The following is a 21,060-nucleotide window of genomic DNA, read 5'->3' as shown; positions in this document are numbered from 1 at the left end:
AACCTGCATGTATGGAGAGTGTATCCCCCAGTTGTTCATTTATACGGCATCGCTCACTTCAAAAGAGCTGCAACGTTTCTACCGATTATAGCAAGCTGCGAGTATTTTGGTTGTATTTGGATCAGTGTGATGGCGCTGTGAGACACAGACTACAACGATTAATTTTATTTAGGAACCTAAAATCGCTAAGTAAATGTTATTTATTTAAAAAATATTTTACCAGGAAGTAATACATTGAGAGATACCTCTCGTTTTCAAGTATGTCCTGGGCACAGAGTTAAGACAAATAATACATGGTTACAAGTACAGTTACATAAATGAGCAGGGTATACATTATATACAAGACATTGCATGCACAGTTAAAGAAAATATATATTATGGGCGTATGAAACAGTTACAGACCAGATTAAAATATGTGTCAGCCTTAGATTTGAAAGAACTTAAACTGGTGGTGGATGTGAGAGTCTCTGGTAGGTCTGATCTCAGGTGATAAGTGCTGCATGTGGTAGGGGTGAGGAGCTTGTTCAGATAGATGGGTAGCTTGCCCATAAAGAAAGGTGAACTTTGGAAAGGTGAACTTTGCGCCTAGACTCAAGTGATGACCAATCTAGTTCTTTGAGCATTTCGCAGTGATGTGTGTTGTAGTTGCATTGGAGAACAAAACGACAAATTGAATTGTAGAGGGTGTCAAATTTGCTAAGGTGGGTTTGAGGTGCCGAGCCATATACTATGTCTCCATAGTCAATAATTGGCATTAGCATCTGCTGTGCGATACGCTTTCTGACCAGGAGACTTAGGGAGGATTTGTTCCTGTAAAGTACCCCTAGTTTGGCATAGGTCTTGGTTGTCAGGGTATCAATGTGCATCCCGAATGTTAAGTGGGAGTGCAACCACATGCCCAGGTATTTAAAACTAGTAACAGGAGTTAGGGTGGTGTTAGCGTTGGTTCTAATCTGGAGCTCAGTCACTGGAAGCTTTAAGAATTTAGTCTTGGTCCCAAATACCATTGTTACAGTCTTATCAGTGTTTAAAAACAGTTTGTTTTGGGAAATCCAGTTTTCGAGTCTCAAAAAGTCAGACTGAAGTATGTGTTGAAGCTCGTAGAGGCTATGGCTGTGTGCATATAGGATTGTGTCGTCTGCATACATGTGTATTGAGGCTTCCTTACAAGCTGCGTTGCCCGCAGTCTCCTCCTCTCTCTGCGCGTTACCCGCATTCTCCCCCTCTCTCTGCGCGTTACCCGCATTCTCCCCCTCTCTCTGCGTGTTACCCGCAGTCTCCCCCTCTCTCTGCGCGTTACCCGCAGTCTCCCCCTCTCTCTGCGCGTTACCCGCAGTCTCCCCCTCTCTCTGCGCGTTACCCGCAGTCTCCCCCTCTCTCTGCGTGTTGCCCGCAGTCTCCCCCTCTCTCTGTGCGTTACCCGCAGTCTCTCCCTCTCTGCGCGTTACCCGCAGTCTCTCCCTCTCTCTGCGCGTTACCCGCAGTCTCCCCCTCTCTCTGCGCGTTACCTGCATTCTCCCCCTCTCTCTGCGTGTTGCCCGCAGTCTCCCCCTCTCTGCGCGTTGCCCGCAGTCTCCCCCTCTCTCTGCGCATTACCTGCAGTCTCCCCTCTCTCTGCGCGTTACCCGCACTCCCCCTCTCTGCGCGTTACCTGCATTCTCCCCCTCTCTCTGCGCGTTACCCGAAGTCTCTCCCTCTCTCTGCGCGTTACCTGCAGTCTCCCCCTCTCTCTGCGTGTTACCCGCAGTCTCCCCCTCTCTCTGCGCGTTACCCGCAGTCTCCCCCTCTCTCTGCGCGTTACCCGCAGTCTCCCCCTCTCTCTGCGCGTTACCCGCAGTCTCCCCCTCTCTCTGCGCGTTACCCGCAGTCTCCCCCTCTCTCTGCGTGTTGCCCGCAGTCTCCCCCTCTCTCTGTGCGTTACCCGCAGTCTCTCCCTCTCTCTGCGCGTTACCCGCAGTCTCCCCCTCTCTCTGCGCGTTACCTGCATTCTCCCGCTCTCTCTGCGTGTTGCCCGCAGTCTCCCCCTCTGCGCGTTGCCCGCAGTCTCCCCCTCTCTCTGCGCATTACCTGCAGTCTCCCCTCTCTCTGCGCGTTACCCGCACTCCCCCTCTCTGCGCGTTACCTGCATCCTCCCCCTCTCTCTGCGCGTTACCCGCAGTCTCTCCCTCTCTCTGCGCGTTACCCGCAGTCTCTCCCTCTCTCTGCGCGTTACCCGCAGTCTCCCCCTCTCTCTGCGCGTTACCTGCATTCTCCCGCTCTCTCTGCGTGTTGCCCGCAGTCTCCCCCTCTCTGCGCGTTGCCCGCAGTCTCCCCCTCTCTCTGCGCATTACCTGCAGTCTCCCCTCTCTCTGCGCGTTACCCGCACTCCCCCTCTCTGCGCGTTACCTGCATCCTCCCCCTCTCTCTGCGCGTTACCCGCAGTCTCTCCCTCTCTCTGCGCGTTACCCGCAGTCTCTCCCTCTCTCTGCGCGTTACCCGCAGTCTCCCCCTCTCTCTGCGCGTTACCCGCAGTCTCCCCCTCTCTCTGCGCGTTACCCGCAGTCTCCACCTCTCTCTGCACATTACCCGCAGTCTCCCCCTCTCTCTGCACATTACCCGCAGTCTCCCCCTCTCTGCGCGTTACCCGCAGTCTCCCCCTCTCTGCGCGTTACCCGCAGTCTCCCCCTCTCTCTGCACGTTACCCGCAGTCTCCCCCTCTCTGCGCGTTACCCGCAGTCTCCCCCTCTCTCTGCGCGTTACCCGCAGTCTCCAGCTCTCTCTGCACATTACCCGCAGTCTCCCCCTCTCTCTGCGCGTTACCCGCATTCTCCCCGTCTCTGCGCGTTACCCGCAGTCTCCCCCTCTCTCTGTGCGTTACCCGCAGTCTCCCCCTCTCTCTGCGCGTTACCCGCAGTCTCCCCCTCTCTCTGCGCGTTACCCGCAGTCTCCCCCTCTCTGCGCGTTACCCGCAGTCTCCCCCTCTCTCTGTGCGTTACCCGCAGTCTCTCCCTCTCTCTGCGCGTTACCCGCAGTCTCCCCCTCTCTCTGCGCGTTACCCGCAGTCTCCCCCTCTCTCTGCGCGTTACCCGCAGTCTCCCCCTCTCTGCGCAATGCCCGCAGTCTCCACCTCTCTCTGCGCGTTGCCCGCAGTCTCCCCCTCTCTGCGCGTTACCCGCAGTCTCCCCCTCTCTCTGCGCGTTACCCGCAGTCTCCAGCTCTCTCTGCACATTACCCGCAGTCTCCCCCTCTCTCTGCGCGTTACCCGCAGTCTCCCCCTCTCTCTGCGCGTTACCCGCAGTCTCCCCCTCTCTCTGCGCGTTACCCGCAGTCTCCCCCTCTCTCTGCGCGTTACCCGCAGTCTCCCCCTCTCTCTGCGCGTTACCCGCAGTCTCCCCCTCTCTCTGCGCGTTACCCGCAGTCTCAACCTCTCTGCGCGTTGCCCGCAGTCTCCCCCTCTCTCTGTGCGTTACCCGCAGTCTCCCCCTCTCTCTGCACGTTGCCCGCAGTCTCCCCCTCTCTGCACGTTGCCCGCAGTCTCCCCCTCTCTCTGCGCATTACCTGCAGTCTCCCCCCCCTGCGTGTTGCCCGCATTCTCCCCCTCTCTCTGCGCGTTGCCCACAGTCTCCCCCTCTCTCTGCGCGTTGCCCGCAGTCTCCCCCTCTCTCTGCGCGTTGCCCGCAGTCTCCCCCTCTCTCTGCGCGTTACCTGTTTGGGAGGATTATTTAGTAAATCTCTATTACACAGAAGAGAGAATATATGGGGCCTGCAGGTGCCTATTAAACAGATTAGGTCCAGATAATGCTGCCAGTACCTAAGCATCTGTAACATGAATACCTGAGCTAAAGAGCTTACAATCTACCTGAATATTTACAGGACTTAACCGTGGTCAAATGGATCTTCCACTTCAGAGGCCAGTAGTTTAAACACTGTACATTTCATTTGGTGGCCAAGCACAGCAATGAGTTGTAGGTCACTGTGGCAGGAAAAGGGTTAAGGACCCCTGTGATTATTAACCCATTAGTGGCTCGGTTAAAGCAGCAATGTGTGCTGCCCTGCTTCCCCCCGCTTATTTGTGTATGTAGATCACGTGACAATGTGCAAATCTACGTTCTTACCTAAGCTGGCAATCTTTTGGTGATCCCGTTATAAATCTGTAAAAACCCTGATATTGTGCCTAAAATAATGGCTGCTTGTCTTGTGTAACTCCTGGCTTGTACTATTAATTTCTCTTGGTATGTTTGAATATCAAAAGGTGTTTCCCCCCCTCCCCCTCTTAACTGTGTGCTGTTAATTGACCAACTGGAACAAGCTGATTTATTGGGGCGGGGGGAGGGTCATGTGACTGTTTTAGATGTATATAACAAATATCCACCTGCATTGGCAGGATAGCATTGGCATCTTAAGAGTGATGCATTTATAGTGATCATTTTAAGTGACAATAATAGCGCACTGCAGACAGGCGGGGCACTGACAGACACAGACCGCGATATGCGGTCTGTAGGGAGCGGGAGCCGGGGCTGGAGTGGGAGGGGCGTGGTTTAAGCGGAGGGGGGCGTGGTTTAAGCGGAGGGACCCGCTACCCCCCCCCCCCCTCCACGGACTCGGGCTGCAGCTGCAGGAGGGAGCTGCTGCGGGCTGCCCTAGGTGTGGGATTGGCTGGGCTTGTACAGAAAGCACTGGGAGAGGGACACTGTATCCGGCTGCAGCAGGAGACTAACTCACACGCTGACACTCATGCACACACACACACACGCACGCACACACGCACACACGCACACACGCACACACTCATGCACACACACAGGCAGGCACACACATACACACAGGCACAGACAGGCACTCACGCTGCTTTCCCTCCACACTCTCCTCCCCGCTCCCCGAAGCCTCCCCTCCTCCCGGAGCCTCCCCTCCTCATTGGCTCACAGCCACACCACGTGACGCGCCGACGCTAGGAATTACAATTCTCTTGTATCCCCTGGCGGCTGACGCGTCACAGCGTGTAGTGAGCTGTGCCGTGAGGGGGGACTGGGACCAGCTCGGGAGGATTCCCCTGCTGGTGGGGAAAGCTCGTGCAGCCGCCGGGCGCAGCGGGTCCCAGGCCTAAGACTATAGTTTGACTAGAGGTGACTGGGGACTGCATCTTTCTGCAAACTCTTTTACTCAAGGCAATAAACGTGAGCTTTTATGACCACTATGATCCCATGCTTGTTAGCCTGCATATTTTAACCCCCCCACCCCTTTACAACTTGTTTCACTGCAGCCTCTCCCAAAACTGACTGCACAAAACCCTGAAACCCTGAATTGACCCTAGCATTGCAATGCAGCAAAACACTTGATAAGGAACAGGCTCACCCCTGCTGTTTAGTCTGCACACACTCACTCTGATTCACAACAGCTCCTTCCAGCACTGCCTACCTCTGGCATAATGAACCTGCTATGTATCTTAACATTTTTCTTTCTCCTGGCCTCATGGAGATGTTACTCCCTCTATCCACTACAAACTCCTCCTTCCTGGCCCACACCCAACATCACCATACACCCTGGACTACTCAAAAGCCTTGCACTATCTACTGAATGTTGGTGGAGAACTCTAAAAGCCAGCACACCAACCACTGCTCACTCTAATGGCAAACACCACAAATTTACAACTTGCAAACAACTACCCACATTTCTACTCATACTATTACTCTCTTTAGCAGGTGATATTGAACCTAACCCAGGTCCTCCCATTTCAACTCTGTCCCATGCCCCTGAGAATTCCACCTTTAAATTCCAAAAAGGGCTATCTGTCGCCCATATAAACATCCGGAGCCTGCTGCCCAAACTGGATGAACTAAGGGCATGGTGCCTTATGCATAAACCCAAAGCAATCGTTCTTACAGAAACATGGCTAACCCATAAAACCCCTGATGCAAATATCGCCATTCAGGGATACTCCGAGTAGGAGGAGTGTTAATTTATATTGCAGACACATTACAATTTACACTGTTAAATTGCCCCCCAAGCCCACCCTCTTTTGAAATTCTAGTTGGCAAAATCTGCCTCCCCTTTTCTAAGCCCATCTTGCTTGCTGGCATCTACCGTCCCCCTAAAGCCCCTCTACAATCCCTGACTGATATCACCCAGTTTCTTGGCTCCATTTCCTCTCTGAATGAGAAGAGTGAGCTGCTAGTTCTAGGGGATTTCAACTTCAATTGGCTTGACCCTAAAAACCACAAAATCCAGATACAACTCAAGTCACTTAACCTATCGCAACTCATTTCCCAACCCACACAGACAAACCTGAAAACACATAACCATTCCTTGCTAGACTGGATTCTCTCCTCAAACCCCAGCAGAATCCAATCCTCTGGCATCCTTCCTGATATTTTCAGTGACCATGCAATAGTGTACTGAGTAAGGAAAATTAAATGCCCCATGCAAGCCCTAAATTTCTCCTCACTAGAACATTTAAAAACGTTAACCCACAACAGTTTCTGGATGACCTTACCAACTGCCCATGGCACAGAATCGATTTAATTCCTGACCCTGATTCTGCGCTCGACTATTTCCAATCAGAGTTCTTAAAACTCTGCGATACCCATGCTCCACTACGAAAAATAAGGGTACGGGGGGCCCACCTTCCATGGGTTACAACTGACCTTATTGCACTCTACCAGCTCAGGGATACCTTGTGGAAAAGCTACAAAGTAACTGGCACTACCAAGGATCTCAATCACAACAGATGCCTGCAGAACATGTGCACAAGGCAAACAAGGCACGCAAAAGCACAATATTACTCTGACAATCTCCTCCAGAACACATCAAACCCAGCTAACTTCTGGAAGGTTATCAACAATATATTTCAGCCTCCTAACCATCAACAACCAAGTAATATCACTAAGGGGGATATTACTCTGACAGACCCCACTGACATTGCAAATCTGAATCTCATCCTGGGAGCACACACATAGCCCCACCCTCTCCCAACACTGCCCACAATTTTCAATTTGGCCCAGTATCTGAAGAGGAGATTATATAAGCGCTCCTCAAACTAAAACTAAGCAGCCAATGTGGACCCGACTTACTACAATCTAGGTTCCTACGACTTGGTGCCCCAGCCATTGCGTCCATAGTCAACTCTATCCTGTCTGCAGGCCATATCCCTAAGACCTGGAAATCTGCCAGAGTTGTCTCAATCTTCAAAAGTGGGGCCAAAAACACTGTCTCAAACTACAGGCCAATCTCACTTCTCCCAATTCTATCCAAAGTAATGGAAAAATGTGTCCACTCCCAATTAAGCGATTTCTACACCGACAAATTTCCCTAGCCAATTCCAATCTGGATGTCGTCCCAAACACTCCACCGTAACTACCCTGCTAAAAGTTTGCAATGAAATCCAGTGTGGAATGGAACGTGGACAACTCACTGGTGCAGTATTCCTAGATTTTGCAAAGGCTTTTGACACATTTGATCATGCTATTCTGCTTAACAAACTCCAGAGCTCTGGAATAGGGAAGCATGCTTTAAACTGGTTTCAGTCCTACCTATCAGGTGGATCCCAACATGTGTCCATCTCAGGCTCTAACTCGAACCCCCTGGATATCACCTGTGGTGTCCCGCAAGGCTCTGTTCTGGGGCCCCTACTCTTCTCAGTGTTCATTAATGATCTTCCCACAGCTTGTAAGGAAGCCTCAATACACATGTATGCAGACAACACAATCCTATAGGCACACAGCCAAAGCCTCTCTGACCTTCAACACATACTTCAGTCTGACTTTGAGACTCGAAAACTGGATTTCCCAAAACAAACTGTTTTTAAACACTGACAAGACTGTAACAATGGTATTTGGGACCAAGACAACATTTTTAAAGCTTCCATTAGAACCAACGCTAACACCACCCTAACCCCTGTCACTAGTTTTAAATACCTGGGCTTATGTTTTGACTCCCACTTAACATTCGGGATGCACATTGATACCCTGACAACCAAGACCTATGCCAAACTAGGGGTACTTTACAGGAACAAATCCTCCCTAAGTCTCCTGGTCAGAAAGCGTATCGCACAGCAGATGCTAATGCCAATTATTGACTATGGAGACATAGTATATGGCTCAGCACCTCAAACCCACCTTAGCAAACTTGACACCCTCTACAATTCAATTTGTCGTTTTGTTCTCCAATGCAACTACAACACACATCACTGCGAAATGCTCAAAGAACTAGATTGGTCATCACTTGAGTCTAGGCGCAAAGTTCACCTTTCCTGTCTTGCCTTTAAATTCTTCATGGACAAGCTACCCAGCTACCTGAACAAGCTCCTCACCCCTACCACATGCAGCACCTATCACCTGAGATCAGACTCCAAAAGACTGTTCATGGTCCCAAGGCTCAACAAAGTATCCGGCCGCTCCTCCTCCTCCTCTTACCGTGCACCCCAAAACTGGAACAACCTACCAGAGACCCTCACATCCACCACCAGTTTAAGTTCTTTCAAATCTAAAGCTGTCTCACACCTTAATCTGGTTTGTAACTGTTTCATACGCTCATAATATATATTTTCTTTAACTGTGCACGCAATGTCTTGTATATAATGTATACCCTGCTCATTTATGTAACTGTATTTGTAACCATGTATTATTTGTCTTACTCTGTGCCCAGGACATACTTGAAAACGAGAGGTAACTCTCAATGTATTATTCCCTGGTAAAACATTTTATAAATAAATAAATGTATCCTTATATTACTAAGGTAACATTATCTATTGCTACAGTTTGCTGCTCAAACTGCTGGGAAATTTGGCAACAAATGATCACAAACAAGAAGTGTTATAAATCCCTCCCACTGCCGGGGAAGTGGGCTAAACAGGCTACAGCAAAAGCAAGAGACGCCCAGTATTCTAAAACATTAAAACGCATTAAAATATGAATAATAAAGAAAATGAAGCAAGTCTGATCTAATACTACAGGACTGACTGGAACAGGAACCCCCGAAGATTTCACGTTTTGCTGCTTTAATGAGGAGACAAAGAAAGTAAAATAGCAAATGCAACGAAAATATGAGTTTATTTCCATGAAACAAAACACTGATAAATATAAGGTCAGAACTGAGGGGCGGTGGCGCGGGGAGGGGGTGGAGTTCTCAGGGAGTGCAGGGGGAGGGGGTGCAGGGGTCAGACCCAGCAGTGACAGGGTTACACAGCTTTTCTCCTCGCTCCCTTGGAGGTGACGCTGCAGTCCCACTTGTGTGATCTATTTATTATTATTATTTATTCTTAAACAAGTCTGCCCTGGTTCTCTTTTTATATCCGGATGACGGACTCCGCTGGGAACCCCTCCTCCCCGCTGGCATCCCCTCTTCCCCGCTGGGAACCCCTCCTCCCCGCTGGGAACCCCTCCTCCCCGCTGACATGTGTTGGACTGTATAATTTTTTTTATGTATATGTGTATATATAAATATATGTATTTTGGATTCCATCCAAGGGCCATACACTTTTTTGGGGGGGGGGGGGGGGGGGATCAGGAAAATGGTTGCTCAAAAGAAGCTTATAAAATGTGATGGCGGCTGTATTATTCAGACACACGCCTGTAACGTGTCTGCATGGTGCATATCACAGGATTTCCCCAGACACACGCCTGTAACACGCCTGCATGGTGCATGTCACAGGGATTCCCCATACACGCCTGTAACGCGCCTGCATGGTGCATGTCACAGGGTTTCCCCAGACATACGCCTGTAACACGCCTGCATGGTGCATGTCACAGGGATTCCCGAGACACACGCCTGTAACGAGCCTGCATGGGGCATGTCACAGGGTTTCCCCAGACATACGCCTGTAACACGCCTGCATGGTGCATGTCACAGGGTTTCCCCAGACACGCCTGTAACACGCCTGCATGGTGCATATCACAGGGTTTCCCCAGACACACGGAGCGACAGGCCTAGAACACGCAGAGCGACAGGCCTAGAACACGCAGAGCGACAGGCCTAGAACACGCAGAGCGACAGGCCTAGAACACGCAGAGCGACAGGCCTAGAACACGCAGAGCGACAGGCCTAGAACACGCAGAGCGACAGGCCTAGAACACGCAGAGCGACAGGCCTAGAACACGCAGAGCGACAGGCCTAGAACACGCAGAGCGACAGGCCTAGAACACGCAGAGCGACAGGCCTAGAACACGCAGAGCGACAGGCCTAGAACACGCAGAGCGACAGGCCTAGAACACGCAGAGCGACAGGCCTAGAACACGCAGAGCGACATGCCTAGAACACGCAGAGCGACAGGCCTAGAACACGCAGAGCGACAGGCCTAGAACACGCAGAGCGACAGGCCTAGAACACGCAGAGCAATGTGTTACAGGACTCTGGCAGCAAAGAGGTTAGGAGCTCAGACTGGGGAGGTGGATTGTATGGGATGGAGGATACGGGGCCCCATAAGGGACAATGTGGGGCCCTATATGGGACAATGTGGGGCCCTATATGGGACAATGTGGGCCCTATATGGGACAATGTGGGCCCTGGGCTGTAGGAGGAGAGGATGAGATGGGGACCCAGTCAGGGCCCTGTGGACAGCAGCATTTTCACAAGTCGGGGGCTGAAGGTACAGAGTGAGGGGTCGCTAAGGCGCATAGCGGGACTGCAGGGCGTCAGTCACAGCCGCGTTGAAGTCCGTGGTGGTGGCGTAACCTCCCATGTCTCGGGTCCGAACCTGGAAGGGTGGGAGGGAGGGGAGGGAGGGGAGAGAGGGAGGGAGGGAGGGGACACAGACACACAGGAGAGAACAGAAAAAAATGGCAGGGTCAAACCAAAACTGGAAATGGAGCGAGGGAGGAAAATGACATGGAGGGTGCAGGAACTCAATCACTCGATCCTGGGGACCCCTCCCTCCTGGGGACCCCTGCCTACCCCCTCCCCCCCCCACACGTTAGATTTCTAGCAGTTCTGCATTCTGGGGATTGAGGCCACCCCTGCTGGGCGGCAGCTCCACGCACGTTCAGTGAAGTATTTGCAGTTCTCCGCTCAGGGTCCAGACTTGCTGATATCCTTTTGTTAGAGATTGTGTGGGGAATATAGGCTAGTAGAAAAATAAAGTGCAGCTTTCTATTCTATTCCCCATATCCAGAGACTTCGGAAGTATTACAAGTGTACATTTTATTAACACTGGGTTTAATACTATAACAGTGCTGTTATGCACTGTATACAAGCTGGGACTTTCAGAACCGATGTTCTGACAGACTGCCAGGGCTACCAAGTTGGTGCCAGTGAGTCTGTTGGACATCGGAGTTGAAAGCCACCAGAGGGTGCCAGGAGTGTGAAGGCCATTTGGGCAGGAGGGAAGGGCTCAAGTACCCACGTCCTGAGATGAATGGAAGTCATCCGCACTGCCATTGGCCCCACCAGACCTGGAGGAGCCTGACCCAGCGGGCGGCATCTGAATAGTAAGGGACGGAGGTGGCAAACTTGCGCATGTCCCTTGGCAGATTCAGATTCCCCGCTAACCCGGCTTCGCTCTGATTGGCTACTAAGAAAGTTCCCACGCTGTGATTGGCTGTAGTATTTTGCGAATGAACTCCAAAATACTATAAAAAAACCCTCAACCAATCAGTTTGGAGATTCTCAGCGCCAAAGGATGGGCGGGCTTTTAAAAAGTGCTCTTGCGCGAATAACAAGGCGCCGGCTTCAGAAAAGTCTGCCCAGGAAATATTCCAAGTCCAGCTTTCTGCAGCCAAGTTCTCAGAAACTAACGTAGCGGTCGGGATTTCAAGCCGATTTTAGTTCCAGGATGTTTGGTGCTATGTACCGGTCAAGGAAAAACTTAGAGTGCCCAGCAGCTAGCAAAGTTTAGTTTGACCCCCGACCCCCAGTAAGTTGGCTTTTTGCCTGTATTTTGGGTTTCATTGTGTGTTTGCCTATTTATGCGAATACATTTACAATATATTTCACTTTCATGTTTCGCTCAATGAATGATCCTGGTAAAAAGATGTAAATGCCGGGTCTCCCGTGACAATCATTAAACAGTGAGGCACCAATCAGAACAAAGAGGGGCTCTTACTTTTCCTTGTTTAATCACTTTCTTCACAGCGTCTGAGATGAGGTTGGAGTGATACTCAAGGCTGGAAAGAGAAATAGATTATAGCACCATCAGAACCTGCTGCAGGCGAAGCCAGAGTCGCCGCAGACCCGCACACAAAGCCAGAGCTGCCGCAGACCCGCACACAAAGCCAGAGCTGCCGCAGACCCGCACGCAAAGCCAGAGCTGCCGCAGAGACGCAGGCGAAGCCAGAGCTGCCGCAGACCCGCACGCAAAGCCAGAGCTGCCGCAGAGACGCAGGCGAAGCCAGAGCTGCCGCAGAGACGCAGGCGAAGCTAGACCTGCCGCAGACACGCACGCGAATCCAGACCTGCCGCAGACACGCACGCGAATCCAGAGCTGTCGCAGAGACGCAGGCGAAGCCAGAGCTACTGCAGAGACGCAGGCGAAGCCAGAGCTGCCGCCACCGCCAGACAGTCCAGCCATGCGCGCGCCAGATAAACACGAGTCGCCCGATACCCTCGCCCGTTTCGTGCAGGACTTACTTGAGGTGACGCAGCATGTTTGTCGCGGACAGTAACATGGCGGTGGGATTAGCAATGTTCCTGCCCACGGCTTGGGCAAAGGGATGGCGGGCGCCCTATGAGCAGAGAGTAACAATCATACAACGTATATATACCATGCCGTGCGAGGACTGTATATACACCACACAGGCCTCACATACAGATACCGTGCGAGTACTGAATCTACATATATACCACAGGCCTCACATACAGATACCGTGCGAGGACTGTATATACACCACGCAGGCCTCACATACAGATACCGAGCGAGTACTGTATATACACCACGCAGGCCTCGCATACAGATACCGTGCGAGTACTGAATCTACATATATACCACAGGCCTCACATACAGATACCGTGCGAGGACTGTATATACACCACACAGGCCTCACATACAGATACCGCGCGAGTACTGTATATACACCACGCAGGCCTCGCATACAGATACCGTGCGAGGACTGTATATACACCACACAGGCCTCACATACAGATACCGTGCGAGTACTGTATATACATATACACCACGCAGGCCTCACATACAGATACCGCGCGAGTACTGTATATACATATATACCACAGGCCTCACATACAGATACCGTGTGAGGACTGTATATACACCACGCAGGCCTCACATACAGATACCGTGCGAGGACTGTATATACATATACACCACGCAGGCCTCACATACAGATACCGTGCGAGGACTGTATATACACCACGCAGGCCTCACATACAGATACCGCGCGAGTACTGTATATACATATATACCACAGGCCTCACATACAGATACCGTGCGAGGACTGTATATACACCACGCAGGCCTCACATACAGATACCGCGCGAGTACTGTATATACATATATACCACAGGCCTCACATACAGATACCGTGCGAGGACTGTATATACACCACGCAGGCCTCGCATACAGATACCGCGCGAGTACTGTATATACATATACACCACAGGCCTCACATACAGATACCGTGCGAGGACTGTATATACACCACGCAGGCCTCACATACAGATACCGCGCGAGTACTGTATATACATATATACCACAGGCCTCACATACAGATACCGTGCGAGTACTGTATATACACCACGCAGGCCTCACATACAGATACCGCGCGAGTACTGTATATACATATATACCACAGGCCTCACATACAGATACCGCGCGAGTACTGTATATACACCACGCAGGCCTCGCATACAGATACCGCGCGAGTACTGTATATACACCACGCAGGCCTCACATACAGATACCGCGCGAGTACTGTATATACATATACACCACGCAGGCCTCACATACAGATACCGTGCGAGTACTGTATATACACCACGCAGGCCTCACATACAGATACCGTGCGAGTACTGTATATACATATATACCACGCAGGCCTCACATACAGATACCGTGCGAGTACTGTATATACACCACACAGGCCTCACATACAGATACCGTGCGAGTACTGTATATACACCACGCAGGCCTCACATACAGATACCGTGCGAGGACTGTATATACACCACGCAGGCCTCGCATACAGATACCGTGCGAGTACTGTATATACACCACGCAGGCCTCACATACAGATACCGTGCGAGTACTGTATATACACCACGCAGGCCTCACATACAGATACCGTGCGAGGACTGTATATACACCACGCAGGCCTCACATACAGATACCGTGCGAGTACTGTATATACATATACACCACACAGGCCTCACATACAGATACCGTGCGAGTACTGTATATACATATACACCACGCAGGCCTCACATACAGATACCGTGCGAGTACTGTATATACACCACACAGGCCTCACATACAGATACCGTGCGAGTACTGTATATACATATACACCACGCAGGCCTCACATACAGATACCGTGCGAGTACTGTATATACACCACACAGGCCTCACATACAGATACCGCGCGAGTACTGTATATACACCACGCAGGCCTCACATACAGATACCGTGCGAGTACTGTATATACACCACGCAGGCCTCACATACAGATACCGAGCGAGTACTGTATATACACCACGCAGGCCTCACATACAGATACCGTGCGAGTACTGTATATACATATATACCACGCAGGCCTCACATACAGATACCGTGCGAGGACTGTATATACACCACGCAGGCCTCACATACAGATACCGTGCGAGTACTGTATATACACCACGCAGGCCTCACATACAGATACCGTGCGAGTACTGTATATACATATATACCACGCAGGCCTCACATACAGATACCGTGCGAGGACTGTATATACACCACGCAGGCCTCACATACAGATACCGTGCGAGGACTGTATATACACCACGCAGGCCTCACATACAGATACCGTGCGAGTACTGTATATACATATATACCACGCAGGCCTCACATACAGATACCGTGCGAGTACTGTATATACATATACACCACACAGGCCTCACATACAGATACCGTGCGAGGACTGTATATACATATACACCACGCAGGCCTCACATACAGATACCGTGCGAGGACTGTATATACATATATACCACAGGCCTCACATACAGATACCGTGCGAGGACTGTATATACATATATACCACGCAGGCCTCACATACAGATACCGTGCGAGGACTGTATATACATATATACCACAGGCCTCACATACAGATACCGTGCGAGGACTGTATATACATATATACCACGCAGGCCTCACATACAGATACCGTGCGAGTACTGTATATACACCACGCAGGCCTCACATACAGATACCGTGCGAGGACTGTATATACACCACACAGGCCTCACATACAGATACCGTGCGAGTACTGTATATACACCACGCAGGCCTCACATACAGATACCGCGCGAGTACTGTATATACACCACGCAGGCCTCACATACAGATACCGCGCGAGTACTGTATATACACCACGCAGGCCTCACATACAGATACCGTGCGAGTACTGTATATACACCACGCAGGCCTCACATACAGATACCGTGCGAGTACTGTATATACACCACGCAGGCCTCACATACAGATACCGCGCGAGTACTGTATATACACCACGCAGGCCTCACATACAGATACCGTGCGAGTACTGTATATACATATATACCACGCAGGCCTCACATACAGATACCGTGCGAGTACTGTATATACACCACGCAGGCCTCGCATACAGATACCGTGCGAGGACTGTATATACACCACGCAGGCCTCACATACAGATACCGCGCGAGTACTGTATATACACCACGCAGGCCTCACATACAGATACCGCGCGAGTACTGTATATACACCACGCAGGCCTCACATACAGATACCGTGCGAGTACTGTATATACACCACGCAGGCCTCACATACAGATACCGTGCGAGTACTGTATATACACCACGCAGGCCTCACATACAGATACCGCGCGAGTACTGTATATACACCACGCAGGCCTCGCATACAGATACCGTGCGAGGACTGTATATACACCACACAGGCCTCACATACAGATACCGTGCGAGTACTGTATATACACCACGCAGGCCTCACATACAGATACCGTGCGAGTACTGTATATACACCACGCAGGCCTCGCATACAGATACCGTGCGAGTACTGTATATACACCACGCAGGCCTCACATACAGATACCGAGCGAGGACTGTATATACATATACACCACGCAGGCCTCACATACAGATACCGTGCGAGGACTGTATATACACCACGCAGGCCTCACATACAGATACCGCGCGAGTACTGTATATACATATATACCACAGGCCTCACATACAGATACCGCGCGAGTACTGTATATACACCACACAGGCCTCACATACAGATACCGCGCGAGTACTGTATATACACCACGCAGGCCTCACATACAGATACCGCGCGAGTACTGTATATACACCACGCAGGCCTCACATACAGATACCGTGCGAGTACTGTATATACACCACACAGGCCTCACATACAGATACCGCGCGAGTACTGTATATACACCACGCAGGCCTCGCATACAGATACCGTGCGAGTACTGTATATACATATATACCACAGGCCTCACATACAGATACCGTGCGAGTACTGTATATACACCACGCAGGCCTCGCATACAGATACCGTGCGAGGACTGTATATACACCACACAGGCCTCACATACAGATACCGTGCGAGTACTGTATATACACCACGCAGGCCTCACATACAGATACCGTGCGAGTACTGTATATACACCACGCAGGCCTCGCATACAGATACCGTGCGAGTACTGTATATACACCACACAGGCCTCACATACAGATACCGCGCGAGTACTGTATATACACCACGCAGGCCTCACATACAGATACCGCGCGAGTACTGTATATACACCACGCAGGCCTCACATACAGATACCGTGCGAGTACTGTATATACACCACGCAGGCCTCACATACAGATACCGTGCGAGTACTGTATATACATATACACCACGCAGGCCTCACATACAGATACCGCGCGAGTACTGTATATACATATATACCACAGGCCTCACATACAGATACCGTGCGAGGACTGTATATACATATATACCACGCAGGCCTCACATACAGATACCGTGCGAGTACTGTATATACACCACGCAGGCCTCACATACAGATACCGTGCGAGGACTGTATATACATATATACCACGCAGGCCTCACATACAGATACCGTGCGAGTACTGTATATACATATATACCACAGGCCTCACATACAGATACCGTGCGAGGACTGTATATACACCACGCAGGCCTCACATACAGATACCGCGCGAGTACTGTATATACACCACGCAGGCCTCACATACAGATACCGTGCGAGGACTGTATATACACCACGCAGGCCTCACATACAGATACCGCGCGAGTACTGTATATACATATATACCAGTCAGGCCCTATACACCTTATATATAGATAGTGAGAGCATTCACTGCGTACTCTGCACCAACTCTCCCCGGGACCCACGCACCTCGCGACCCCTCTCACCGTCCCAAACACGGAGTACTCTGCACTAACTCCCCTGGGACCCCCGCTCCCCATCCCCCGAAGCGTCCGCACACCCCTCTCACCGTCCCAAACACGGAGTACTCTGCACTACCTCCCCCGGGACCCCCGCTCCCCATCCCCCGAAGCGTCCTCACACCCCTCTCACCGTCCCAAACACGGAGTACTCTGCACTAACTCTCCCCCGGGACCCCCGCTCCCCATCCCCCGAATCGTCCTCACACCCCTCTCACCGTCCCAAACACTGAGTACTCTGCACTAACTCTCCCCCGGGACCCCCGCTCCCCATCCCCCGAAGCGTCCTCACACCCCTCTCACCGTCCCAAACACGGAGTACTCTGCACTAACTCCCCCCCGGGGACCCCCGCTCCCCATCCCCCGAAGCGTCCTCACACCGTCCCAAACACGGAGTACTCTGCACTAACTCTCCCCCGGGACCCCCGCTCCCCATCCCCCGAAGCGTCCTCACACCCCTCTCACCGTCCCAAACACGGAGTACTCTGCACTAACTCTCCCCCGGGACCCCCGCTCCCCATCCCCCGAAGCCTCCTCACACCCCTCTCACCGTCCCAAACACTGAGTACTCTGCACTAACTCCCCCCCGGGGACCCCCGCTCCCCATCCCCCGAAGTCTCCTCACCATCCCAAACACGGAGTACTCTGCACTAACTCTCCCCGGGGACCCCCGCTCCCCATCCCCCGAAGCCTCCTCACGCCCCTCTCACCGTCCCAAACACAGAGTACTTTGCACCAACTCTCCCCCGGGACCCCCGCTCCCCATCCCCCGAAGCCTCCTCACACCCCTCTCACCGTCCCAAACACGGAGTACTCTGCACTAACTCCCCCGGGGACCCCCGCTCCCCATCCCCCGAAGCCTCCGCACGCCCCTCTCACCGTCCCAAACACGGAGTACTCTGCACTAACTCTCCCCCGGGACCCCCGCTCCCCATCCCCCGAAGCCTCCTCACGCCCCTCACTCATGCCGACGTCTGCACTGTAACTCTCCCCAGAGACCCTAGCACCTCCCACCCCCGTCCGAGATCTCCCAAAGCCTCATCGCGCCCCTCACTCACCGTCTCAAACACGGCGTACTCTGCACCGTAACTCTCCCCGGGGACCACCCCTGCTCCCCCGACAAGCCCGGCCGCCAGGTTATCGATGATATTCCCATACAGATTCGGCATCACCAGCACATCAAACTGGTATGGGTTCTGCACCAGCTGCGGAGACGAGACAGAGACACTCAATCACAGGGAGGGGGGGGAAGGACGGGGACCGCTTCTCTCTGATCTCTCTGCAGTAAGAGCTGTGCGGGGAGACACAGAGAGGGACCGCTTCTCTCTGATCTCTCTGCTGTAAGAGCTGTGCGGGGAGACACAGAGAGAGGGGCTGCTTCTCCCTGATCTCTCTGCTGTAAGAGCTGTGCGGGGAGACACAGAGAGGGGCCGCTTCTCTCTGATCTCTCTGCTGTAAGAGCAGTGCGGGGAGACACAGAGAGGGACCGCTTCTCTCTGATCTCTGCTGTAAGAGCTGTGCGGGGAGACACAGAGAGAGGGGCCGCTTCTCTCTGATCTCTCTGCTGTAAGAGCTGTGCGGGGAGACACAGAGAGAGGGACCGCTTCTCTCTGATCTCTCTGCTGTAAGAGCTGTGCGGGGAGACACAGGGAGAGGGACTGCTTCTCTCTGATCTCTCTGCTGTAAGAGCTGTGCGGGGAGACACAGGGAGAGGGGCCGCTTCTCTCTGATCTCTCTGCTGTAAGAGCGGTGCGGGGAGACACAGAGAGAGGGACCGCTTCTCTCTGATCTCTCTGCTGTAAGAGCGGTGCGGGGAGACACAGAGAGAGGGGCCGCTTCTCTCTGATCTCTCTGCTGTAAGAGCTGTGCGGGGAGACACAGAGAGAGGGGCCGCTTCTCTCTGATCTCTCTGCTGTAAGAGCTGTGCGGGGAGACACAGAGAGAGGGGCCGCTTCTCTCTGATCTCTCTGCTGTAAGAGCTGTGCGGGGAGACACAGGGAGAGGGACCGCTTCTCTCTGATCTCTCTGCTGTAAGAGCGGTGCGGGGAGACACAAAGGGAGGGACCGCTTCTCTCTGATCTCTCTGCTGTAAGAGCGGTGCGGGGAGACACAAAGGGAGGGACCGCTTCTCTCTGATCTCTCTGCTGTAAGAGCTGTGCGGGGAGACACAGGGAGAGGGGCCGCTTCTCTCTGATCTCTCTGCTGTAAGAGCGGTGCGGGGAGACACAGGGAGAGGGATCGCTCCTCTCTGCTCTCTCTGCTGTAAGAGCTGTGCGGGGAGACACAGAGAGGGACCGCTTCTCTCTGATCTCTCTGCTGTAAGAGCTGTGCGGGGAGACATAGAGAGAGGGACCGCTTCTCTCTGATCTCTCTGCTGTAAGAGCTGTGCGGGGAGACAGAGAGAGGGGCCCCTTCTCTCTGCTGTAAGAGCTGTGCGGAGACACAGAGAGAGGGACCGCTTCTCTCTGATCTCTCTGCTGTAAGAGCTGTGCGGGGAGACACAGAGAGGGACCGCTTCTCTCTGATCTCTCTGCTGTAAGAGCTGTGCGGGGAGACAGAGAGAGGGGCCCCTTCTCTCTGCTGTAAGAGCTGTGCGGAGACACAGAGAGAGGGACCGCTTCTCTCTGATCTCTCTGCTGTAAGAGCTGTGCGGGGAGACAGAGAGAGAGGGACCGCTTCTCTGATCTCTATGCTGTAAGAGCTGTGCGGGAGACACAGAGAGAGGGGCCGCTTCTCTCTGATCTCTCTGCTGTAAGAGCTGTGCCGGGAGACACAGAGAGAGGGGCCGCTTCTCTCTGATCTCTCTGCTGTAAGAGCTGTGCGGGGAGACACAGAGAGAGGGGCCGCTTCTCTCTGATCTCTCTGCTGTAAGAGCTGTGCGGGGAGACACAGGGAGAGGGACCGCTTCTCTCTGATCTCTCTGCTGTAAGAGCGGTGCGGGGAGACACAAAGGGAGGGACCGCTTCTCTCTGATCTCTCTGCTGTAAGAGCGGTGCGGGGAGACACAAAGGGAGGGACCGCTTCTCTCTGATCTCTCTGCTGTAAGAGCTGTGCGGGGAGACACAGGGAGAGGGGCCGCTTATCTCTGATCTCTCTGCTGTAAGAGCCGTGCGGGGAGACACAGGGAGAGGGACCGCTTCTCTCTGATCTCTCTGCTGTAAGAGCGGTGCGGGGAGACACAGGGAGAGGGATCGCTCCTCTCTGCTCTCTCTGCTGTAAGAGCTGTGCGGGGAGACACAGAGAGGGACCGCTTCTCTCTGATCTCTCTGCTGTAAGCGCCGTGCGGGGAGACACAGAGAGGGACCGCTTCTCTCTGATCTCTCTGCTGTAAGAGCTGTGCGGGGAGACACAGAGAGAGGGGCCGCTTCTCTCTGATCTCTCTGCTGTAAGAGCTGTGCGGGGAGACACAGAGAGGGACCGCTTCTCTCTGCTGTAAGAGCTGTGCGGGGAGACAC

The 21,060-nt window shown here is 52.5% G+C and overlaps 1 protein-coding gene across 1 annotated transcript in view; it reads right to left on the bottom strand.

Moving 5' to 3' along the window:
- Nucleotides 1–21,060, bottom strand: part of IDH3B (isocitrate dehydrogenase (NAD(+)) 3 non-catalytic subunit beta) — a gene marked incomplete at its 5' end in the record, with an annotated part of 58,131 nt that overhangs the window by 1,648 nt on the left and 35,423 nt on the right. The window contains 3 exons of the mRNA XM_075580439.1: nucleotides 12,011–12,071; nucleotides 12,535–12,629; nucleotides 18,664–18,810. Of these exons, the coding sequence (XP_075436554.1) occupies nucleotides 12,011–12,071; nucleotides 12,535–12,629; nucleotides 18,664–18,810 (303 nt within the window). The remainder of the gene's footprint in view (nucleotides 1–12,010; nucleotides 12,072–12,534; nucleotides 12,630–18,663; nucleotides 18,811–21,060) is intronic.

The sequence above is a fragment of the Ascaphus truei genome (assembly GCF_040206685.1).
Source record: "Ascaphus truei isolate aAscTru1 chromosome 1 unlocalized genomic scaffold, aAscTru1.hap1 SUPER_1_unloc_1, whole genome shotgun sequence".
Lineage (NCBI taxonomy): Eukaryota > Metazoa > Chordata > Amphibia > Anura > Ascaphidae > Ascaphus > Ascaphus truei.
Note: the sequence above shows the minus strand (reverse complement) of the source record. Positions and strands in the feature narration are given on the sequence as shown.